Source organism: Aythya marila, assembly GCF_965140915.1.
Source record: "Aythya marila genome assembly, chromosome: 1".
Taxonomy (NCBI): Eukaryota; Metazoa; Chordata; class Aves; order Anseriformes; family Anatidae; genus Aythya; species Aythya marila.
In genome coordinates this window covers 81213625-81239471 of record NC_139042.1, presented here as the reverse complement: position 1 = coordinate 81239471, position 25847 = coordinate 81213625, and the positions used below count along the sequence as shown (strand labels likewise).

At 39.7% G+C, this 25847-nt stretch overlaps 1 protein-coding gene across 3 annotated transcripts in view; it reads left to right on the top strand.

Annotated features, from left to right (window-relative positions):
- Nucleotides 1-25847, top strand: part of SH3KBP1 (SH3 domain containing kinase binding protein 1) — a 230026-nt gene that overhangs the window by 201282 nt on the left and 2897 nt on the right. For all 3 annotated transcript variants that reach the window (XM_082766890.1, XM_082766889.1, XM_082766891.1), the window contains 6 exons: nt 1762-1924; nt 6512-6597; nt 17176-17285; nt 18340-18465; nt 21511-21782; nt 24252-24315. In XM_082766890.1, the coding sequence (XP_082623016.1) occupies nt 1762-1924; nt 6512-6597; nt 17176-17285; nt 18340-18465; nt 21511-21782; nt 24252-24315 (821 nt within the window). The remainder of the gene's footprint in view (nt 1-1761; nt 1925-6511; nt 6598-17175; nt 17286-18339; nt 18466-21510; nt 21783-24251; nt 24316-25847) is intronic.

Genomic DNA, 25847 nt, shown 5'->3' with positions numbered 1-25847 from the left:
ACAAAGCCAACTGTAAAAATGGTGGACGTTTAAATATATCACTGTCCCCCAGTATAAATAGCTGTAATTTTTCTAAATGTTGAGGCAAAAGGAGTCATGCCTACATTTCTGAAATACTGGGGAGTGATGGGAGTTGTTCAGGGTGTTGTGGCAGTACGGTTGAGCATGGGAACTTCCTTTAAGCTGTGTGCTGGTGCACTGCCTAGCCCATCCCTAATACATAGTATAGATTCTTAGGCACTGACACGCTATATATGCTCATGGGAATAAGTGTGTAAAAATTACACAATGCACTGGAAAGCTTCAGTGTTGCAGAGGACCCAATAATTGTGTGTTGACACGTGTAAGTGTACTAAAAAAGGGTGTGTGCCTGTGAGCGACAATCACTTCCTGGACTATTCCAAATCTAATGCGGATTGTGCTTTGGGCTCAACTCTGATTCTTAAATACATGCTGTAGATACCACATTCTTTTACATCTTGACAAGATTACCTAGCAATTGACTTATACGTTCCTGCACTGTTGTATCACCACATATGTGTGCATATGGTGTATAGTGTTTGGATGACTTAAGAAGCAGAGCAGTAAGTTAATCCCTAGGTGTCTGAATGCTGTTTCTTTCTTAAAGGCAGACAACAAATTGCATTACGCTACCATTTTATTTCAGTATTTCTGCTAGTATTCTCAGGAAAGACAAGTTTCTGTTGATTTATTCCATAATCCCTTCAGAAGGAAACCTAAGCCCATTAAGTAATTTTACATTACCCTTTTACATTCCCAGTACCTGTTAGGTGTATCCAAAGGTGTAATATTCACAACATGTCATGGACAGTATTGTCAAGGGAAGTGGGGTGTTGACACGTTAGGACACAGGGGGTGAGACTTTTATCCCTTTGAGATTTTTGTCCTTTCCTTAAGAAGAAGCAGGTTTCCTATGGCGTGACAAATGTGTTTAGTTTCCTCTATGTTTGTTTTGTATTGCAAATTCAGAGCATATTAATCACAGTTATTAAAGCATAATGTACTTGACATACAGATGTTGCACATTTGGCACTGCATCTTAGTGTTGTGGCACCTAACTATGCATAATCTGTTCTGCACATGATCCATTTTCAATTGGGAAACTGAAAAATTCAGCACTTAAATTTGTTTAAAAGACTAAGTAGAAAGTCTGATTTTTCAGAGGAGTTTACATTCTTCCAAATATTTCTAGATTTTAATGATTATATTTTCATTTACCTGTTGTTCACATGAAACACGCTTCCTCCCCTCCCTCCTTTCCCCCCCCGAAATCATATTTCTCTTGGTTATTCAATAGATATTAAGAAAATCCAGCATTATTATCTTTGTTCGTGACCTTCTAACTTAATATTGGTCTCATAACAGAATTTGATATAAGTTCTACTCATGGGAAATTGTTCCACATGGTATGTAATTTCTTGACATTCTTTTCACATACGCTGCAAAACCAGTGGGTTACTAAAATCAAAACTGCTATTCACATTCAGATACTGCACAAACATTTCAGACACGAGGAATTACATGCAGAACATGCAGTCAGTGCAAACTGATTTGTGGTACACATTTTATTTTAAATAAGGAACGATTTAGAGCAGAAGAGGAAAGGAGATAAGCTTGTTCTTTGTATATGGTATATCTACAGTTGAAGAGTTCTTGTTTAATTATAGACTTCTGAGTGCAAATTAATTCCACTTAATAATGTCTGTGTTCTTTTTTTTTCTGGAAATAATTGATTTAAAGAAAGACCAGAGAGAGAGCAAAAACAGTTAGACTTGCAGAAGCCTTCAGTTCCTGCTATACCTCCGAAGAAACCTCGGCCACCCAAAGCAAACTCTGTGAATAGACCTGGTACCTTGCCCCCAAGACGGCCAGAAAGACCAGTTGTGCCTGTGACTCATACAAGGTATTGTTTCTCGTCTGTCCAGTGCTTTTGGGATTAATGGGGGAAAAAAAAAAATGTTTATAGAATTTTAATTTTGCAGTTAATGTCACCGTTTGTTTCACAGTAAACTGTATTTAATAATAGTAATTAAAAAGAAAAAAGCCTTCTAGTCATCTGGCTGCATCATGACCATCTCCTCAACAATTACAATCTTAGCCTGGTTACTGCTAGTTCATTTCTACTGCTGAACACACTCTTACTGAAATGTCATAGTTTCCAATGAAGAATATGTGAGAAACATCTACATAAGTCTCTTGTGCTGATTTTGATTTATTTAATCTACCCAATTGTTCCATCTTAGCCAGAGCACAAAGTCAGTGCAGAAGCTTGGTTTGTACTGACGAACAGGGTTAGACAATGAACATTTCAAGTACTGTCAGCTTGGTTTCAGTCTGTTGTCCTAGATCACTGTAGATCGGTTTTTAGTACAACACATGTGTCTTCATAGAATGTCCTACAAGCTGATGCTGCTGCAGAAAACTGTTATCAAGTGATTTATTTTCTAATGTCAGTTGTTATTCAGTAGTTACACAATGCTCTTAATCAGAGGTGGTTGCAGCCTTTGAGGAGCACTGAGAAACTGGGCTTGCAGACACAGCTGGTGGATACATTTAATCTCTGCTAGAGCCTGGAAAAGCAGAGGCTGTAGAAGTTAGAAGCCTCACCTGTAATCCTAATTAAGTCTAGATGGCTACATGATGGTCATCAGCTTCTGGGCTGTGCACTGTAGACTACCTCTATGCATAGTGGGTAGAAATGGGTGAAAAACAGAAAAAAAAAAGAAAAAGAAAAAAAAGCAGTTGTGTAAAATAGGCAAGCTGCGTATCTTGCAGAAATAGTACAATGTAGACATAGAAATAATTTTACTATTGAACTGTTAGAACAATTAGCTGCCGTGGAACTAGTGGAGTTCAAATATACTGATGGTAGATTAAGTACCAGATTGGAGTATAGGGTAGAGTGGAATAAAACAGAAATCCTAGGCATCAATTCCCCTCATTCCTCTACATATGGCTCATTAAACAAATGCTCTCGGCATGAAATCTGAGACACATAAAATAAAGAACCCGTGCCTGCCTTGTGCTGCCAGTTTCATTATATTGAAGTGCTTTGGCTCTGCATCTCTGAGAGCTTACGCTTCTATCCATGTGCTACTGCCACAGCTTCTCTGGACTCCTCGGCTTTGAGCATGCTTGCCCAGATTTTCCACAACGTAGTCCACACCTGCTGATTGCTTGGGCATGCCTGAAAAAACAAGTGTTTACTCTGGCCTTTACATTTAGCTAAGTGATGTCTTCTTGGCAGCACCAATACATATCCTAGTGTTCAGTTCACTGGCTGGGCATGTGACAGGGCAGTTCCTCTTTTGTTCTACCTTTTGCCTGGAATATTTTAAACATTATTTTACCTAGAGTTGTGGGTGAGTGCTTTACTGCTCTGTTTTCTACCTCCAAAGTTTATAAGGAAATAAACCATGCATATTTTTTCATGCATATTTCAGTTTTCACGTTAACTAAGTGAAAAGGCAGATCTGAACAGTAACAATTTCATTGTTATTTGTCCAAACACTGTTATATCTAGCACAGAAAAAATACTTCCTTCTTTTTACTTAATATCATATTTGAAATAGTTTTATTTGTAACAGTAATTAGATTAAAACTTTAGAAGACAAGGTGGTTTTTAAAGTGATGATGATGCTGTGCTGATGGTCAGAGAGCTAACATTTTCACTCTGAGCTGCTGTATCAGCTAATTCAAATTAACAGATTTATCTCATATAGCTGTTCTGCCTGGTAAGCTTTAACTTGCAGGAATGTCTTGTAGGAAGAGGGCAGAAAGTTCACATAATGAAATAATCCATGGAATAGACTTTGCGTTACTTGAATAATTAAGAAATGTGAAGCTTCAGATGAAAGGCACTTTAAGGAAGCTTTTTTTTTTTTTTTTTTTTTTTTAATCGGTTCAATTTAATAAGATAGCAAATATTTTTAAGACCTCCTGGTATCCATTTCCAGAAGCCGATAGACCTCAGGCAATTAGAATAAAAATAGAACCAGCAGAATTTTTGCTGACCCTAGGGGGAAGAACTGCTGTAGATTTATAAAGTGAGTCCCCTGAGATTTCCATTGCTGCTGGTTAGCAGAAGAGGGCTCTTTTTTTTTTTTCTGTTCTGTGTAAGTGCCTTACATCTCATGCATCTCACTGACTTTTTGTGGTAATGATTGTTTTTCCATTTAAATATAATCCTTCTTCCTTCGAGGCAGTTTAGGACTTCAAGGGCAATAGGAGAGGTGAAGAACATGTGAGGCAGAGAATAGCTGTCAATTTTCTCCAAAGGCTGCACAGCTTATTTAGATGCACACGTGATTACACAGTTTACTGAGGAGTCAATTACCTGGAGTAGACAAGCCCTAAAAGACCTACAGCAAGTGCATTTTCATCATCCATCTAAACCAAGCTGAGTCTGTCCTGCTGCTGCTGCTGGAAGGGGCAGGTTCCCTCTCTTGGCAGCCCATTCCTGCAGCCTCCCTTCTGTTAGCACCAGCATTTGTGCAGACCTTCAGCCATATGGGTCAGGGAGTTGCTCCAGATGGCAATTAATCACTTTGCAAGGGGGCTTCTATTTTCTTTCAGGCTGATCTTCTGGCCAATTGAGCTGACAGCCTATCTGCATGGGCACGAGCAGAGGGAGGGAGATGCTGTGACCAAGAAGGGATGGCTCCACTCATTCCCTAGCAGAAGGAGAGTTGATTGACATAAGGAGCCTGTTGATTCTTTTGACAATAGAGTTAGGTTTGGGTTTGGTTTTTTTTTTGGTGATGTCATATATCTTGGTATCTTCTGTAGTCAAATGGTAAATGTTGTGATTTTCAGTCCTAAATCACACCATCCTAAGAATCTCCTCCAAAACAACACTCACATAATTGCTTAAAGCAGTTCCAACTCACATGTTGCTCTCAGTTAGCAGGGAAATGCATGTACATGTGTGCAAAACAGAGTAGCAGTCAGATGCTCATTGCCGTGTCAGCCAAGAAAGTATGTTGCTTCTTATATATTTGCAAATAAATATACATATATTTATATATATGTATACATTTTTTTTGTAAGTGAGAGGCCAAAGATAGAAAAATTAATTGATCAGGCGGATCACTTGGAGTAACCTTATTTATCATCTCAGTAATTAAGCCGTGGTTCCAGCAGTATGTTGCTTCCACCTTCCACTGCAGACTGCCTGCCAAATTGATGATTGCATTGAACATTGGTTTTCAGGTCATGAACTGGCTGTCCATCTTTTATGTTCTTAGAAGTCTTGTCATCCTACCACTGTGTTTAATTAGATTCATTTAATCTGTGACCTCCTCTAGTTTTTACACACATTTTTGGACTCTTTACCTATCACAGCCTTCCTGGAGTGTGAAATAGGGTTTCCAGCTACTTTGTGTTTTGCTCATGAGCTATCACAAGTGGAGATTCAGGCATCAGATTATGGCACCAAAGCAGAGATAAATTAAAAATCAATGAGACTTAGGAGTTCACACTGTATTTTACTGTCTAATTGCTGCTCATAGAAATGCACATCTGCCTGGGTTGGTCTGTATTTTACCCACAATTCTGGTACCTTACGTACATTGTAATTGCTGCAGTGCTGTGATGGGGATAGTTAATGTGGAAAAAAACTATGATATTTATAAGGTGGCCTGATAATGATGGTATATAGAATTTATTGCATTTATTGAACTGTTGTTATCATGGTAAATGTCACAGGGATTTGTCTGTGTGACCTGTGCAATGCTGAGCTGTGTACCTATTATTGGCCCTTTCTTCTTAATTATTTCAATAATCTGGTTATTTTAATAGATGTAAGTAGCTGTGGGATAGAAAGCTATACGAAGAAAGAATAGTCTTGTTGCTTGTGTTTGATCTCCTGTCTGATTTTAAAATAGTTCCTCTCTTTAAAGTATCACAGCTCTTGACACTTGGCTGTTCATTTTCAGACAGAGTGGGTGATCTTGTTTCTTTGGACCTGTGGAAGCCATATTCAGAGCCTAGTCTCATAAAATATATGCAAAAACAAATAGAAATCTCCTTTAGGTGGAGGAGTTGCATTAGTGAGTAAGCATTTGGGACTGCTGGAACACATGACTCTCCCGTGAAGGTCCTCCCTGTCTGCAGTGCCCTGGATCACCCATCGCTGTTGTTTCTGCCAGCCAAGTAATGAGAAGCAGTTACAAATCAGATCCTGAAGGCTGTCCCTTTGCCTGTAGATTTCCTTCGTATGGAGATGCTGTGGACATTTGAAGAATTATTCAGGACACTACGGTGTCTAAAATAAGCTTTTTTTGACAGGTGTTAAGGAGAAATGAGATAAGGTTAATCCGTACAGCATGTCTGCTTACTGGAGATTGCTCTCTGACATATTGCTACCACTTTGGTGCTACAAAGGAAGAGTATTTCCCTCTCTCACTAGTAATTGCAGGTTAGCTGTCAATTTACTGTAACCCACACACAAACTCCAATAAAATATCTCCTCTTCTTGATCCAAATGTAGGAGCGATAGTCCAAAAGTGGAATTAGTGGGCAGTACAGTATCCGGCACTCTAGAGAAAGACTCCTCTGAAAGAAGCAATGACATTGGTAAGTCACACTGCTTTTTATAGTTTGCCTGAGAAATGTACGGTGTAAATCTCTGCTTTTTAGTGACTTTGTTGTGATCCAAAATGCAGCTTGAGGATTTGGCAATGGATGTATGGATGTGAGTGAACTGATATCAATTTTTAATTGCAGAATTATAGGATCATTTCTGATGTATTAAAAAGGTTTTGTTTGTTTGTTTGTTTTTCTGTTAAAAAAACAACACTACAGAAGTATGAAATGGTGAGCTATTTTGGCTAGGAGGGCTTTTGTTATTTTTGTTTAAAAGCAAAACACGAGAAGGCCAACAATAATAAGTCATGCTTGTTTAAGAGATGTAATATTAGTGCTGCCATATTTTTAATGCTGCAGAAGACTGTATTTTTGATGTAGTTAGTAATCTTTGCATTTTCCAATACAAAGCAGTAGAGAACAAATTCGGGCTGATTTGAATCAATTTTACTGAAAACACTGGTTTAAAAAGTCTAAATTTCTGTTTAAAATAGTCAGTCTTTCTACACCACAAACATTTTCATCGAGAAATCACCTGGAAAGTAGTAAAGGTAGGTTATTTTTCTGTCTTCTCTCGTGCTCCTCCCTTCTCAAGTTTGCAGTGCAGGACAGCTGTTTGCAGGGTTGGGTGCTGCGGCAAGTGGCACTCTAAAAGCAAGGTGCTCCGACTCCTGTCCCAGGGCTGGAAGCAAAGCCCCCGACAGCCATCTTCCACCCACACTCAGAAATCCACTGGTGACAGCTGCTGCCGTCGCTCTCCGCAGTCGCAGCTGTGCAGCAACAGACCTGTTCATGTAAAAAAGGCAGAACCGGGGTACCCTGAATGCGTAAGCATTGCTACCTTTCACTGGCAGCACTAAATGCTGTTTTCATGTCGTGGTTTCTACCCAGACTGCTTTCTTAGTAAGCCATTTCTGTAAAATAGTAAGTTTTCAGCAGCCAAATCTGTCTTTTCTTTGGACTTGGAAGCAGAGCTTTAACTTATAGATGGATTTTAATTGAAAAGTATAAATAAAATGCTAAATTAATTTAATTTCACATAGGTTAATGAGCTTTCCAGCATCCATATGTCTGCTTTTTCTTAACCTTCTGCTGTTGCTGTTTTATGATAGTAACATTTTTCTGGAGAACCAAGTGATTTTTATTGGGATTAACATGGAAAGCTAGGAGTTTGAGTTAAATTGCATGAACATTTTTATTGTGTATATTCATATGAAGGAATTTTATGGAAGTGCAGAAAAATTCTACCATTCAATGCTTATTACCCATGTTCATAAATTTGCTTCAAAGCCAGTAAGCTTTGCATACTAGAACGAAAAAGTTGTCTGCAAATAGCATATAACTGTGTGAAGGAAGTAAACTGTTAATCCTCATGCTAGTTTCTTCATAATTGCTAGAAAGATAAAAGCACAGTGTGTTTTTTATTTTTTCTGTGTTTGGACAACCTATTAAATTTGGAAATTTGTTTTATCATATTTTCTGTTCATTTCCAGAATTTAGCTGTTGTTTGTTTCCCTTTTAATGATGAACAGGCGCCAGAAGAGTCCATAAACCAAACCAACATACACAACATACTGCAAAGGGCTTAGCTGGTGACCTCCTGTTACCACTAACAAGGGAAACCTATTGAGCCCAAGGATAGAATAGTGCGAATACTTAGATAGGTATAACTTGATAGGGGTCAAACCAGAGTGGCATTTACAAGGGCAAAGCATGTCGTTCTAGCCTGTTAGACAACTTGTTAAAAGAGAAAAAGAAAAAATGTGATGATTTTGGAATGAAAGTTGACCCAAAGGTCATGACTAATATGAATTTTCAGGAGGCTTTTGATGGCTCCTGTAAAATATTGTTAAAGAAATAACCTTTTGAGGGAGGGTAGAGAAATAAATTAAAACTTCATAAGCCAAAACAATTCACAGTGGACTCATGTCTTTTACTGTGAGGAGAGGCTTAGAGTTTAGGACAGTCTATAAGACACTGTAAATGCAAAGATTTAAGATAAATATGCTAGATTTTTGATTTATTTACAAAGAAAACAGTGTGTTGGTGAAATCTCTTGGATAAATGAGTAATTAATAAAAAAGATGGGTGACTGTGGAGTATTCCCAAACAGCAGGTATTCCCAAACAGTGTATTGCCAAACAGCAGTGGGTTCGGCAGCATGAGTCCAGGTAACACTTAACTGTGATATGCATTACCGGTGTTGTCCTGCCAGCACGTGCTCTGTGGGAAGGGCAGCCTTAGCTTCTCCTAGGTTCATCCTTCCAGTCAAAATTGATCTGCTTAAATCTAGTCATTTTATGTCTTTTTTTTTTTTTATGTCATTTTATGTTCATTAATCCAAAATCATGCAGTTAAGTAGAGGGGACATAAGTGACAGACACGGTGAGGATTAGCCATAGCCTTTGAAGAAAATGGAAGTTCAGCATCCTTCATGGCAGCTCAGGTGTTTGCCCATTCTGGTGACAGGGTTGCTGTTTATTCCTTTATGAACCCCAGTACAGTTTCAGCACAACTACAGCTCTCATAGAGGAAACTGGCCAAAGCAGTGCTCTGCTGCAAGTTGCCTCACCTTGTTTCGTGCTTACATGTATGTTAAGGGTGAAGCACAACAGCACTGTCCTGTTTTTTGTGCCATAAAGAGGTTATCTGGGCAATGGCTGTCACTTTCTCAATGTTTACACCCTATAGCTGGTTAAAAGCCCTCCTAAAGGAGGAGGAAAGAGAACATACGGAGTCCTTTCATATGCCATCTCCTAAAAGTCAAACAAGTGGACAACAAAATTAGTAATTCACACAGCAGTTGAGAAATAATATGTAAAGGCATTGAGGAATCCAGGTGCAAAACTTGTATTCTGTCTAGGTCCCCCATTACAGATCAGCGTGTTAAACACTGCTTGCTTTGGAAAAGTTATCTTTCTGTTTATTTTCTAAGTAATATTCCATCCCAAAAAGATTTGGTGTCAGTGAACCAGCGTTGCCTAAGCAGAAAACCCCACGGTTTTAAAAACTCCTTTAGAAACATTCTCACTCAACTTAAGAAAGTTGCAATTGCTTGAGCAAGGCCGAGGTGATGTAAATACTGTGCCTAACATTCCCTCAGATGCATACATGAGAAGTGATTTTTACGTAGATGTTAGCGCATGGCTTGATTTTACTAGCATGTTATGCTGAGTTGTAACTTGACATTTAAATTTCTTGATGATAATACAGCGCTGATTACAATTTCGCAATCTGTACTGACAAGGGCAAGTCCTGTTCAGCAACATCGCTGCTGATTGTAGATATGATAGCAGCTATTACTACTGTTGTTCATGCCTCTGCTTCTTTCCACAATTCTTACAAAAAACTTTGCAAAACTAGCCCTCAGAATATATTATTTAAGAAAAAAACATTCCCCATTCCTCCTCACTTTTTCTTTTGTTTTCTTTTTCCCTGTTTTCAGTGATGCCTTTCCTTTCCCTTCCACACATATTTCATCCAGCTTTTCCTATTCACATCTCTTTGCCATGGGTAACTCTTCTTCATTTCGTGAGGGTAAGGCTTTTTATTTTCCATTTCCTTTCTGTCCTGTCTTTGCTTTAGTTGACAATGTATAACAAACTTAAATACTTTGTAGAATACCTAATGTGTACTTGGCTGTTGCAGATTTTTTTTTAATTACAAGTTGAATTGGAGCGTACTGTGACAGAAAATCTTGCACCATAACATTGCAATGATAAATCGTTACAGTTTCTTTCATTTTCCCATAAGAAATTTGAGCAATGTAAGTGAAGTGTAGAGTATGTGTACACTGTTTGTCAATGCTGTGGTTTCATTAATGTGTTCTTACAGACAGATGGTGTCATCACAAAGTTTAATGCATTTATTCCACTGTGATGTCATTCTGTGTTACAAAACATACAAAACAAGAGTCATTTAGCAAGAAGAAGAAGAAGGAAAAAAAAAAAAAAAAAAGGAAAAGCACCTATTGGCTTTCGGTGGTTTGCATGGTCATGTCACCCAAGACTTGCTTCTAAGTATTGCTGTGGTTAAATCACAACAATTAGATCTGTTGTGAATTCTCACATACAGGCTACTGCTCTAGAATGACATTTGAATAAGTGGCTTTTAGAGGTTAATTTAAAATTATTGCAAAGCAACATAGCCCACGCTGAAAGTAAGCCCACTTCAACCACCACAAGGGCAGTCTAGTCCCTGTGTAGAATGTTACTGATTTAAACAGCTTCAATTCATGCCCTCTTGCATAACTCAAATTTTAGGTTATGTATTTCTTTTTATTTTCACAAATAGCTGTTATTTCTGAGGACTAGTGCAATGACAAGTGGGGAAATAAAAAGAACAAAAAACTAGCTCACATAATAATTTACTGGATCAAACACTAACAATTCCAGAAGATTACTGAATTATTCCAATTAACTGTTGGTATTGAGTTCTTTCTATATGTCCAGATTAATCTCAACTCTTTTAACTATATGCACACCCACTGTGGAATGCAGCAACCCTGAAACAATTGTATGTCCGTCTTGTACATGTATATCCAAAATAGGATTGCTTTGAAATCATCTAATATTTATAATCCTATGGATTTAAGCTAAGTAATTTAAAGAATAAGCCACAAATAAATGAAAGTGATGTGTCTACTGTGGAAACGCTCAGCTCATGCACACAAGCAGCAGTTTCTGCACTTTGCAGAAAGACTGAGCTGCACAGGCGATTCGCACACAGAGCCAAGTGGACACATCTTTCCAATGTTTTTCCTGGCTCCTTACGCATTTGCATAGTATTTATGAAAGCAGTTAATAATCTTTAGCAGTGCTAACAGAAGGCACATACGTATTCATTGATTCCTGCTGAAATGTATAGTCTTGGAATGATTTTTCGAAGAGATGGCCTGAAAGCTGGTAAACACGAGCACATTTTTCAGTGTATGCTCAGACTTTAATCTGCGGGGCATTGGCGCTGGATCATGGAGCTCCGGCTGAACCCTTGTCATCAGCTGTGCTCTTTTTCTGTCCCTCCCCCAAGCCTGGTGCTGAGCTGCCTGGAACGGTACTTAAAAATACCCTACTTCAAAATATCTAACAAACGCCAATTCTTCAGCATATTGTGTTTCCTTGAGCTGTATTTGCAGATGCTCCAGAGTTGCTATGCCGCTCCTCTGTGCTCGTATTTATTAGGAGAGGTGATCGCTGTGCCTCTGCTGGAAGAAAGTGATTTAATAAGGTTTGGCCCACACTAGGGAAAAAGGTGGAGAATCTTTCCAGTAAAATGTTGTAGAGTGGAGCATTTTTGTGTTTAAGTCACAGGCCATTATACTGCAAGACATTATAATTATGTTGCCTGAAGACACAGAGTAGTAGTTGGAAGAAGGAAAATATTGCTGAATATGAGAGTTGGAGGACAAAATGTGGCTTTTACAGTGAAGACAAAAATCTGCCTAAACCAGTTGTTTCTTCCTATGCAACTGTTCACGTTCATTTATTTTAATATAGCAAAGCAAAGGAACAGAACTACACAAGTGGGTTAAGTTGTAATATTTATGTCACTGAATCCAAATTACCCACAAACATAGATGTGAATTGTAAATATTGTAATCGGGGATATGGTAATGGTCCATTAAGAAAATTAATTAGGTCTCTTGCCCCAGAGGGTGCAGAAAAAGGCAATCAAACAGAAATTCAAATCATTCTCCATGTGTGTCAAATGGAGGTGCCTGAAAACAGCATATCCATTTCTTCTAGCTCAGTTTTCTTGACCTTTCAGCTCTTTCTTGGCATCTTCCAAATTGTTAAAAATAAAATCCTTATGAGGGCACTGGCAAGTGGTTTGCTAAGCTCATTATGGCAGCTTTTACATTCTGCTATTAAGCCAATAAAACTCCAGGCTGAAATGTGAAAAGCTAATTGTATACTTTAGGATGGTGGCTGCTCAGTGGCTGTCCTCGAAGCCAGGCAAGCAAAGCTGTTTCCAGCAAAGAGTTGGGACTGCAGGCCTTCCAGGCACATCACTGTTACGCTCTTACAGTAACCCTGTGGCCAGGGAACCCTCCTGCTAACAGTAAATTACCTGAATGTTAAAAAGAGCCTGCAGTAAACCGTGAACGAGATCCTGCATGATGCTCTCCATTCAGCACAGAGAGAAGAGCAGAATCCAGGCACCTGAAGCAGTTAAAATAGTTCTGGGCTTGTGAAAATTCCCAGAAATGTTTATATTCTCTATTGAGTTGCTTTTAATTAGTGCTGTGTGCTGAATGGACAGTAATGCAGGAGATCTGACCTGCAGATCTCTGTCTCCTTTGATGCAGGATAGCTTTCAGGATTAATGTATTTAAAGACAGCGTACCATTTCACTAGCCCGTTGTCAATCTTCTAAATGTATTGAATATGATAATGAAATGAAATCTACCTCTGTGACTTTTGTGACACTATCTTCTTCAAATGAATTGAATGCCACCTTGGCCTCATTTATTCCAGCTCTGCTGTGTTTCTCCTCTCTGAAATCTCGTCATTAGCATTCTGAATATGTTGATTCTGATACTATCCATCACTTCCCATTTCAGTTTTCTCAAGGTGAAATCTCTCTGCTAATTCAAAAAGCTTTCCATCTTCATTATGTAGAAATGACTTTGCCCAAAGACAAAAAAAAAAAAAAACAAAAAACAATACCAAAATAAAAACCCACAAAAACTCGATAAAATTGAGGCCTAGCCATATTTTCTGCTAGAATAGTAAATGCACAGGAGGACATAGGTGAGAAAGAAAGCATAATCATTTAACTTCTTCTTTCTGGGATATTTTTTTGAAATATTGAAAGTTGTTTTCCAAGAAGCTACAAATCTATTTAGCTCAAAACTTATTACTCAACTAATTGTTTGTTTTCTTGAACCTGGGTATTGTTTGAAACCACCAGCATCATGCTTTTAATGACCATGTCTCCAAACAAACAAGAATGGGCTAAAATCCTGTTCTTAAGTGGCATGGAAAGATACCAGGGGATAGTTGTTGCACAGCTGATATTTCTCCTATTGCTTAAATATGCTTGCTTGGTAACTGGGCATTTTGCTGTGTATATTACACCAATATGCTAGAGTTACTCGGGCGTCTTTCTCCTCATCTAGTGAATTACCTCATGAATTACTGGCTTGATCAGAGAGGCAGTAATAATAATGAATGCATCTATTTATTTGTAGAACAAGTATCACCATATATATATATATTTTTTTTTAATTAGAGATTCCCACTGTTAATTGAAGGGTGTCTTATGTCTTCTGTGTGTTCAAGAGAGCCCTTTCTACTGATTATTACTAGCAGACACAGAGAAAGCCGGACCAGTGCAGAGTTCACTTCTACTACACGCTGATGCTGCTGTACTAGTGTTCAACATGCCTGTGAATATGGTAGACTGGACTTTATTTTTAATGGCCTCCCATTTGGTACAGCTCAGAAAGGTTTTACATTTTGCTTAGCACAGATATTTAAGCTTGTAATGTCTGATGGCTCCAAAAATACACAACAAAATTAAATTACTGTGTTTAATGACCTCAGTGAGTATAGTGTAGTCACACCCATATAGTTTTGCTTTCCATTAGCAAAGTAAGTAATCATATAACCTCTATAATTGAATTAATTACTGTATCTGCAGTATAGATTATAGTAAGGCGTCATGTTCCTGATTTTCTCCACCAGTGGATGGGAATTTCCCTGAATGGTGATGATCACGGAAGGTGGTGATAATCTTAGAAGTAGAGGGGATTTGGGAGCGACAGCCACATCTAAATAAGGAGAAAAAAAAGGTGGGGGATAAAGGGCATGCAGAAGTACTAGAAAAGGATTTACTATTTTAGCATTGTACCAAGTGTTGTCCCTTACACTTAAATAGAGTCTCATTTATAGTATCAGCTTGAATGGCTGTGATTTCACTGCTGGCAGCAGATCTTACCTGTGGAACCTTTCCAACCTCTGCTCTGCTCTGTTGTTTTTGAAAATCCAGTGCAGGTAGAGGCTGCTTTAGTTTATTTTTCTAGCCATCAGAAATGCATTCAGAAGCTGATGAAATGAAGGATTGTCATATTTCTTCACATTATTTCCTGATAATAGAAGCTTTGCACAGAAATGTTCGTGTTTCAGAGTATTCATAAAATGCGGGGAGCACATTTTACCTGCAAGTGCTCATGGGTCTCCTGAACAAAAAATTGTATCCTCTTGTGCTGTTCATCCATACATTTTACAATTGAAACATGAATATTTGGTTATTCAAATCAAACATAGAAGTTTAGGTAATGGTTAGTTTATGTAAGGCAAAGAAACACACTTTATTAATACCTTCACTATTTTTTTCATTGATTGTTTTCCATTTTAGTGTATTTATCTTATGTAAGAACAGAGGAAGGTACAGTAGTGCTTACCGTGGAAGTAACAACAGAGAGGGAGAAATGACGCATTGGAGCATTCTCGTGCTGCACAATAAGTTCAGTCAGTCTATTGCCCTCCCAGAGCTGTAGCCTGCTCTTCTTCTCAGCTTTAACAGCTGGTATCAGATCCTTTCTTCCAAACAGGTATTTGTGTGGCTGGGCAGATGTTTTTGGAAGATGAGCTGGATTAAAACTAGCTTGGGGAAAAAAAAAAAAAAAAAAAAAAGTTAGATGGGAAAGAATGGCTGGGGTAAGCAGAGGGTTGCTTCAGTCACCATTTTGTGTATTTAAGCATCACATTTGTAGAAAAAGTGTGTATTTTATATATTTGTATATTTAAGAAAGTAACAGTGGTGAAAACAAAGACAATTTATAAAAATACATCACTGACTTCCTGTGTGGTCTTAAGCAGGTCAGTTATCTCATACATCAGCTTCAAACTAGCTGTTGCTGGAAACCAGCTTCTATATTTAGGCTTTTTTTTTTTTCCCTCAGAAAATAATTCTTTTACTTGTATTTCTCCTTTTCTGTAGCCCTGAAGTTCTGTATGCCTCCAGATAGGTTTTGTGTAAGCTGTTCGTGTTAGCTCAGTTTTATTCTAAAAGTACTGCAACCTCACCTGATATGTAGATACATTTGAAGCTTTGGATTGCCAAATTGCCATTGACTGACTTTGTGAGACACTTCAGGGCACGGGGTTGCAGCAGTCAATAAAAAAAAAACAGTGAGAGAAATACCTGGTAGAGGACAGTGGGGTCACAGGCTGTATATAGGAAGAATCGCTCCAAAAATAGAATAAAGTTTAGAGGTGAATAACATTAGACTATTTCAGGGGTATTGAAAGAAGTCTCTTTTTTTTTTTTTTCACCTTCTTTTTTTAAAATCTCCTGGGAATGGAAAAATATTGCTCAGTAAAGAATGTCTGAACCTATTTGCTTCCTAGCTGCCTAGTCATGTACTTGGAATCAATGTAAGCGTCCTTCAGTGTGCTTAGTTTATTGCACAGCCCCATCAATAGGTTTGTTCTTCCGTCATATAATTCTGTACAATGATTGTAATACGGCAGCAAAGCTTCATCTTTAGAGATTCATTGTTCTGAAACAGTTCTGAAAATTAGGTGCCTGGTATGTATACCTGCTAACTTAGAAGCTGTTTTTTTCCCTGCATGTGTGCAATGAAAAATGGTCTCTGAATAACAAATATCATTCCAGCATTTGATTTATGCCTGAAAGTAACTTCACTGAATTTTGATTTATTATGTCTAGAGGATCTCCTGTATATTTTCTGAATCATTTCTGTTTAACATATGCAATAGGGCATTTTGAAATTGATGTGACTGAAACTGATACAGCCCATAAAAATAGATGAATGGTGTTAAGCCATTTGATTCAGGCATGTAATCACGAGCCACAGTACTCCTTCAGCCATCGTTCTTCCATGTAAACATGCTACCACGTGGCTGGGTTCAGCAAACACTTCCCTCCTATTTCACTAACCATACAGACAGTCAAGACTCCTGAACTTTGTACGGCATTGGGAATCTGTTGGTTTTCTCTTACCATAACCTCTGGATTGCTGAAGATATCTGAACGTATCCCCCTCATCTGCAGCTTCTGAAAGCTACACCACCTCCAGCTGCTGGTGTCTGGGAACCTGCAGGTGCCTTCCAGCTCCAGCACTCTCCTTCTCTGATCCCCTGAGCAATTGTGTGGGATGCAGCAGGTGCAGCACAGTACAGTTCTTGAGACAACGCGTGCACTGTCTTCTGTCTCCAGTTATTCAGAGAAAAACTACTAACCCCTTTAATAGCAAGATGGAAACTTTGAAACTGTTTATTCTATCCACAGGACCCATGTTGTCATTTAGCTTTCACTACACTGAATGTAAACAAAACCATAGGCTCCTCTGAGCATTTCCTCTCTGCTTTATTCTGCTTGACATGCAAGGGCCATTGTGCTTGGCAAGGGCGACTGGGTTGCAGCTGCCTTTGACTTCCAGGATTTTTTTAGTGACTTCATGGTGTCTGGATGTGCGCAGAATACCGTGACACAATGGGGAAAGTGGGATTTGATTTATTTGAAATTAAAAGAAAAAAAAAAAGTGATTCTTAGAAAACAATTGTCAGAAAACCAAATCAATTCTGTTTTATTTTTAAGACTTGGAAGGTTTTGACTCTGTAGTACCAATTGCTGAGAAGCTTAATCATCCGACTACAACCAGACCAAAAGCTACTGGCAGGCGACCGCCCTCTCAGTCTCTCACATCTGTAAGTAAATTTTCCTTCTCTTTTAAGAAAATTTTTCCTGACTTTTTTTTTCCCTTCTAGTTCTCTTCCCTGGTGCTTTTAATACATGTACGCTGCCATTCCTTCACACGTACAGTGAGGCAGAGAGATGCAGCTCAGGAAAATTTGTGTCAGAAGGCTGCCAGTGTTTTGAATGCTAATGCTTAAAACATTCCCTCCCTTGTAAGATTTGTATCCCCTTATTTGGGTGCTGCCAGGTTTTCCTTGCCAACAATGGGTGAGGCCAGAAAAATCCTTCCTAAAAATCTTTGAAATAAACTAGCTTGTGCTAAGTATCGAGGATTTTATAAGCATTTCCAAAAAGAGGGCTTTTTGGAAATCATTTCCCTTGATTTCTCTAGGCCACTTACTTACCAGATTTTGAGGACGGCAGACTGCTGTTGGCCTTCAGTAGGTCTCCTTGAGCCATCATACATTTCCTCTCACAAGCTCATATTTGTAAATATATGGGGGACTTAAATTTCTAATATGTACCTTGAGACACTTGATTTCATAAACCATGCTTTGGAAACCATTGCTCTGTCTATGGGAGAAGGAACAAGGGGTGAAAAGAACCTTCCATCCCTGTTTGCACCTTTGCAAAGAGACCGTGCCTGTGGCAGCCCTGCAATGCCAGCAGTGTGCACAGGCAGCAGCATGACTCCTCTGAATAGCAGCAAAGAAAGACCTGCACTGAGCAAAGTGGTGGCAGAGCGGACACTCAGCACATGGTGCTCAGCATCCTAGCCAAGTAAGGTACAGCTCTGCTTGTGGACAGGAAGATGCTTTAATCTTATATAATGCAATATGAAGATGTAAATTATTGTTGAGCCCAACTCTCTAAGTATTTCTCACCTCGTCTAGCCTGGAAAAACAAGACTTAAAAAACTGGGGAGAGTGCTGATTTTAAGGGTTGTTACTTTGAAAATAGTTTTTAAAAATCGTATTAATTTTCTTCTTTTTCTATTGAGTTCTTATACAATGAAAATATCTGCATTTTTTTCCTCTCATGGTATGTGTGTGTTCAACTACGTAGTCGTCCCTTTCAAGCCCGGATTTCTTCGACTCACCGAGTCCTGAAGACGAGAGGGAGGAACATGTTTCTGTTACACACAAAACTGTTGAAGTGTCAAGGAAATCAAGAACTGTTACAATATCACAAGTAAGTTATTTGGAATGCCTCTGTTTGACCTTGTTGCATGCATTTTAATTTTTGAAAACATTATTAAATAGTTATTTTTAACATTCAATTCAACAATTCACTTTGGTAACCAGTCCTTTAAAGAAGCTTAAAATTGTAAGCAGTACTAAAGATTATTCTGGGTTTGAAATGCAAGTCTAAAGTGAATTGCACAGTTGAACTGCCTCCATAAACATAGCATGAAAAAAAAAATCCTTCTAGAGTAAATGTATTTCACAGAATCAGAGAAGTTGGGAATTGCATTTTAGAAACAAAGGCCCCTTTTGCTGTTGTAAATTGAGTTTACATGAGATGAGTCTTTGAGCAGAGAAAATACAACTCTTTGAGCCCCTCCAATAGTATGTGAATTTGCAAGTATAATCACCTTTTATACTGTATAATCATATAGGCTTGTGCCATTCTTACTGTATATTGGTAGAAAGCTGTAAGGTAATCAAATACTACAGAAGGAGTATATAGATTAGGCTTTAGAGGTTGGACCTATATTTTAGTACGTAAGAATATCTTGAACAATATAAAATTACATTTTAATAGTATAACTAAAGTATTTGAAAGACGCCGTCATGCACTTCTGTGATCAGGTTCTGAAGATAATGTTTTGCTATATAGCTCCCTCTTCTGGGTGCACTTGGATTAATGCATACTCTTGGGCCAACATCCATAAATGATCTGCTGGCATGACAACCATGTAGATGTTGTTCCTGTACAACACAAAGACTGCTATCAGAAAGTAGCTGCTTGAGGCTCTAATACAGATGGCCAGTTAAGCTCTGGAATAATGTGTTCAGTGTGGAAGACTCCAGTTGTGCCTTGCTCACTTGCTGCAGGTTTGGACGTAGCCTCTCTTTTCAGTCCAAAGGGAACTTGCATCTGCTCATTTAAGGGTTATTATCCATGAAGGGTCTTATTACAGCTACACACTGCTCAGAGATGTATGCACGTACATAAAATGTTAAAAGAATCACAATGTATACACAATACATGAAACATTATTAAGGTTATGGAGTCCGTGTTATTCATCTCTCTTGTGATTTATAATGTCATTTTTTCTTTATATAGTCCCACTGTCTGTTCCACAGAACACATTTCTTTAAGCAGTGCCTGCCTGGGACAGGTTTGATACTCAGTCACACTCATGCAGTGGGGAAGACTGTTTTCTGCAGAACATGGTGGATCCTGCTCTTCCCTTCACACCCCATTTTCTCCTAATTCTCATCCAACTGCTAACTTTTCTCTCAGTTGCTTTGTCCAGTTAATACCCATGGCCTCAGTCCTCAAGTCTTCACTCACCACGTATCTCCATCTGTTTCCATAACATTTTTTTCTCAGTATCTTACTCTATTCACCATTCAATTTCAGTATCTCTTTTCTAATGATAGAGTTAGATGCCTATGGTGGTTTCACCCAGCAGGCAGCTGAGCTCCACCACAACTGCTTTCTCACTCCCCCTCCTCAAAGAAAAAGGGGGAGAAAATGTGACAAAAAGGGCTCAGGGATTGAGATAAGGACAGGGAGATCACTCAACAATTATCATCACAGGCAAAACAGACTCAGCATAGGCAGATTAATGTAATTTATTGCCTATTTCTAGCAGACTAGACAATGAGAATCTGAAAGCAAACTACAAACACCTTCCCCTCCATCCATGGGGCTCTTCATGGGCTGCAGCCTCCTCCAGGCCACATCCACCTGCTCCACTGGGGGCTCCTCCACAGGCTGCAGCGAGGAGATCTGCTCCATGTGGGACCCATGGGCTGCAGGGGGACAGCCTGCTCCACGAGGGGCCTCTCCACAGGCTGCAGGGGAACTGCTGCTGCCTGCCTGGAGCACCTCCTGCCCTACTGCTGCACTCACCTGGGGGCTGCAGGGCTGGCCCTTGACTGACACGGGGCAGCTGCTGGACTCTTCTCACAGAGGCCACCCCTGCAGCCCCTCTACTACCGAAACCTTGCCACATATACTCAATACAGGCAGTCTTGTGCTTTTTTCTTATTGTGGGCTAAATCACATAGATCTTCCAATAGTTCTTGTTGGTGTTTTATAATGCACGCATTAGCATTACCAAATAACAACATGATAAATAAGTGGCACTTTACTTGCCATTGTGATAACTGCACTTGTACATTGTGCTGTGTATACAATGAAGTAACTGGTCCGATATGGTAGGTGTCTTCTATGCCTTGTCTGTTAAGTAGAGCACTGTGTTGCAATTCGAGAAATGTGGAATCCTTCTGAGCTAAGCCATAAATTTTCAGGATAGCTAGGTTAATGCTGCATTATTTTCTTAAGTTCCTGTAAGAATAAAGAGCCATTGGTAGTTATGAGGATTCACAGATGCTTCAGGTACCAGAGGACAGTACAGTGAAGTTATACAATTATTTTATTTCTTATTAATATATTGTCATTCTGAAGTCACGGGATTTTGTGTTAGTTTTTGTATCATTTCACCAAGCAACTTTATGGAATAGTTAGCTATTTTTGTAATACTGAGGGCAACATTTAACACAATCTTCTAATTTTAAAACAATATCATATATTGAAGAATCCTTCAATGGTTAGTTGAAAATCATCAGTGTAATCCACAAAAAGTGCAACTTGTATTCTTGGCCACACAATTTTGTGCTCTGCAGGAGACTTCCATGGATGTAGGCATGTTCTTACAAACTGAGAGAAATCCTTACATTTCTGAGAGAAACAGTGGATATCTTCCTTGGTTCATTGCAGTGCTCAGACTGAGGTCTTGGAAATGCTTATTGCTGATCAGTTGTAGCTACTGGAAACTTCTGCTGAAACTGTCTGGAATTACAGGTCCCAGCTAAACCCCCTCTGATGTATAAGTACAAAGATAATTTGACTGATTGTTTTAGCTGTCATATTTGAAACTTTCTATGTCTGACTATGGACTTTCAACATTACTATTTAGCAGCAAAATATTTAATGTTTATTAGAGGTTTTGATTTCCATAAAGCATTCTCCAGGCATTAAATGTTGTTCTTTTTGTTACAGGTGTCTGATAATAAAACTTCCTTGCCTCCGAAACCAGGAGGTTTGGCTAGTGGCAGTAATGTACAACCATCTCTATCCCCTTCACCATCACCTGGATTTCATTCAATTGCAATGGGAACAACAGGCCACAGGTCAAATTCCCCATCCCTGTTTGGTACTGAAGGAAAGCCAAAGACTGAACACTTGAGCCAAGGTCAGACTGCCCTGGAGGAGCTGAGAACACAAATTAAGGAGCTAAAAATCATCGTTGAAACGATGAAAGACCAGCAAAAGTAAGTACTGCAAATCACAGCTGTAATTGGGATAAATCCATTAAGTGGGGCATCAGTTTCTTCTGGAGTTTGTCTTCGTATACATTACTGATTGCTTTTGTGTTTGTGAGTGGTTTCTGTCGATTTTCCTGACAGAGCACATTCAGAGGTGAGGTCAGGAAAAAAGACTGGCACTATCAATCCATGTGCTTTGTGACATAAGCAGAAGCTTATGGGCTGTTGGAAAAGTTAAGCGATACAAGCTATAAGTGATGAATAATGTTATATTGTTTAATTTGCCAATAGCTACTTGGGAACTCACTCTAATCTTAATAAGGGGGGCATTTTTTCTAGTTGTAATATGAATTTAGTACAAGTTCCTAAAACTAGTAAATTGATTTAGAATCATGGAATGTTAGAATGGTTTAGGTTGGAAGGGACCTTAAATATCACCTGGTTCCAACCCCCCTGGCCTTGAGCACCTCCAGGGATGGGGCATCCACAGATTCTCTGGGCAGTTGGTGCCAGTGACTCACCACCTTCTGAGTAAAGAATTTCTTCTGAATATCTAATCGAAACCTACCCTTTTTAAACTTAAAATCATTATTCCTTGTCCTATCACTCCACTTCCTGACAAAGAGTCCCTCCCCCAGCTTTTCTGTAGGTCCCCTTTAGGTACTGGCAGGCCACTGTAAGGTCTTCCTGGAGACTTCTCTTATCCAGGCTGAACAGCTCCAGCTCCCTCAGCCTGTCCCCACAGGAGAGGTGCTCCAGACTTCTGATCATCCTTGCGACCCTCCTCTGGACTTGTTCTAATGCTTCCATGTCCTTCTTGTGCTGGGGGCCCCAGAGCTGAAGGCAGGGCTCCAGGTGGGGTCTCAGGAGAGCAGAGCAGAGGGGGGGAATCACCTCCCTCACACTGTTGGCCATGCTGCTTTTGATGCAGCCCAGGATACAGTTGGCTTTCTGGGCTGCAAGCACACATTGCCAGTTCATGTCAAGTTTCTCATCAACCAACACCCCCAGGTCCTTCTCCTCAGGGCTGCTCTCTATCTTTTCTCCACCAGGCCTGTATTTGTGCTTGGGATTGCCCTGGCCCAGGTGCAGGGCCTTGTACTTGGCCTTGTTGAACCTCATGAGGATTGCACAGGCCCACCTCTCAGACTGTCCAGGTCCCTCTGGCTGGCATCCCTTCCCTCCAGTGTGTTGATTGTACCACACAGCTTGGTGTCATCAGCAAACCTGCTGAGATTGCACTCGATCCCACTGTCCAAGCTAATGACAAAGATGTTAAACAGTGACGGTCCCAGTACTGACCCCTGAGGAACGCCACACTCATTACTGATCTCCACCTGGACACCGAGCCGTTGACAGCAGCTCTCTGTGTGTGACCATCCACCCAATTCCCTACCCACCGAGTGGTCCATCTGTCACATCCATGTCTTTCTAATTCAGAGGCAAGGATATCACGGGAGACAGTGTCAAACGCTTTGCTGTTGTTTGCTGGTGTGTTGCTGCTAGCACATTTTCACAGGAAGCTTGTATTTCAGAAGCAGCAATGCATTTGTCATTAGGACATTTGAAGTTGTGTCTATGCATCTTATTTCAGAGATGGCCATCCTTGTTTTTCTTTAAGCTGCTCATTTTGTAGGGCTTTCACATAGTTTTTGTTAGTCCTGAGAGTATTTGATGTTTTGAAAGCAAATCCTTCACTGTCATTGTCTGTTGCCTGGAGCCCAGTCAGGAAAAGGAAAAGGCAAAGCAGATTGCAGAGACTGGGACAGAACAGGGGTGCGGGGGTAGTTTGGGAGAAGACCTTGCAGGAGGGCATGGTTCAAGCTACAAGTAGCCACTGAGCCCCACAGCTTCATCTCTTAGGCTGACTGCTGCTCCTCTGGCCTCCCCAGCCCATCTTGCATGGGCTGCCCCCACCTGCTGGTCTCTGTCTCAAGGTGAGGGCACTTTGGGAATGTGGGAGGGTGTCTGCTCCTCATAGCGGCGTTCTCCTTCCCTGCCAGGAAGGGAGACAGCAAATCCATACCTGGGAGTCACTAAGGTTCATAAATTAAGCTGAAGTTTACTTTGTGTTGTTGGCACAAGCGGCTTCTAACTGGCTTAAGCATACGATACGATGGGCAGAATTTGTGTTACAGCTCTTACAACCCACCAACAGCCAATCCATCTACATTTTGTGCAGAAAAAGGCAACTGGGTACAGTGTTTGTACAGCTAGCCAAGAGCAAAGCCTGTGGATGCAGCGCTGTTGGGAGGAAATGTATTATTTGTATTAATTTGGGGCAGGGGGAGGGCAGGGGATGCCCTGTTATAGATAGTCTTACTTCTCTATAGTACCTAGTACACAAGAATATACATACTTTAATTAGTTATTTGAGGAGAAAAAAGAAACAAAAAAACAAACATAACTAGTGAAATATGGAAAATACGTTTATTTTTTTGCATTCTAAGTTTTTATATCGCATTATTTTAACAGAAAAGAGATTAAGCAGTTGCTGTCTGAGTTGGATGAAGAAAAAAAGATCCGTCTACGATTGCAGGTACTTAAATTACTTACAATGAAATATCATCAGGTTTGATTTAGCCTCAAGTATAGAACATAAAACTCTGATAAGATACTTAGATACTAGTGAATCAAAACCCCTTTAACATTTTTACTAGAACATTTCTAATACGGGGTACCTCCTCCCTTCCTGGTGTTACCAGTTTGTGTCATACATATTGCAGTGCTGGATTCTTACCGAAATGACTGGTAATTATCTAAAAATCTATCAGCACAAGTGCACAAGTACTAAATGAAAGAACACCATATAGGATTCCAAGTGCGATATTTCTTTAGTCTCAGTTTTAGTTGTCTGATTATGTTACAGGAAAAAATGTATGTTTTTGGTTTTGGTTTTAATGACTTGCTCTCTTCCAGAGCTTTATATTTTGTATCAGGCTGGTCTTAGTGTTGCCATGCCTGGAATATTATTTCACACAGCAAGGTTTTTAAGTCCATTTTACAGACTGTACTCAGGTTGCCCTCACCAAAACATCCTAAACAATATGAAAGATGGTGTTAGGATTAGGAGCCAGTTCCTGCTATCACAGTTTGTGCGGTACCTTAGCTCCAGAAGTTGTCATGTTGATTTAGTCTTTGCCAGGCAGCATGCTGCCCTTCCTTCGTGTGAGGATCAGTGCTGCACCTTTGACTTTGATCATTGACTCTGCAGCCTCAGTAACTGCTTTTCTGGGTTTGGGAGAGTGATGTACTTGATAACTGCTTTTGTATTGATTAAGTTTTATATTTTGATGGTATAGGTCAGCTGTACTTTCTCTCTGTACTAGGGATAGAAAATCGAACTGTAATTTCTCTGGGCTGCTCCTGCTCAGTGAAGGGTTTGGGAACATGACAGAGGGTGGCAGAACTGTGTAAAGGACTTTATGCACACCACCACATAGGCTATGGCTTCTTGTAGTTTGCAATTCAGCTAAAATTGGAATATATGCAGATAAAACTGATGAATATTTTAATAGCAGTCATTGATTTAGTCTAACAGGACAAACTATTCAGAGGTCTGTATTCCACCTCCATGGACGGCTTTAAATCTTTACACAGAGCCCTACATTGATGGTTTTAAAAATATGATCTTACGGCTGAATGCTTTTACTCCTGCTCAGATGTTCAGATGCTGATCGAGATGGAGTAATTAGCTTTAAATGAAGATCAACAACCACAACACCACAAAAGAAGTTCAGCAAACAAAAGTTGCATTAGTTGATCAGTGCTCTGACAGGCATAAAGCAGCACAGCTCTCGGAGCATGTATTAAATAAAGAAAAATGCAGTGATGATATGGCCCAGTTGAGCACTGAGGGTGATGAGGAATGTATCTCACATCCCTGCCTCCAGGTTTGTGGTGGATGCTGGAAGGGCCGAGTGTGCAGCTGGGGGTGTTGGTAGCTGCAGCCACCTGCTTCTGCCACGCCACTGTACATCCACCAGAGACCTTGGGTGCTTGGGCATGGGCTCGATGGATGTAGAGGGCCACCATCCCCACAGCAAGAGCCATCTCTGCAGGAGGGAGAGG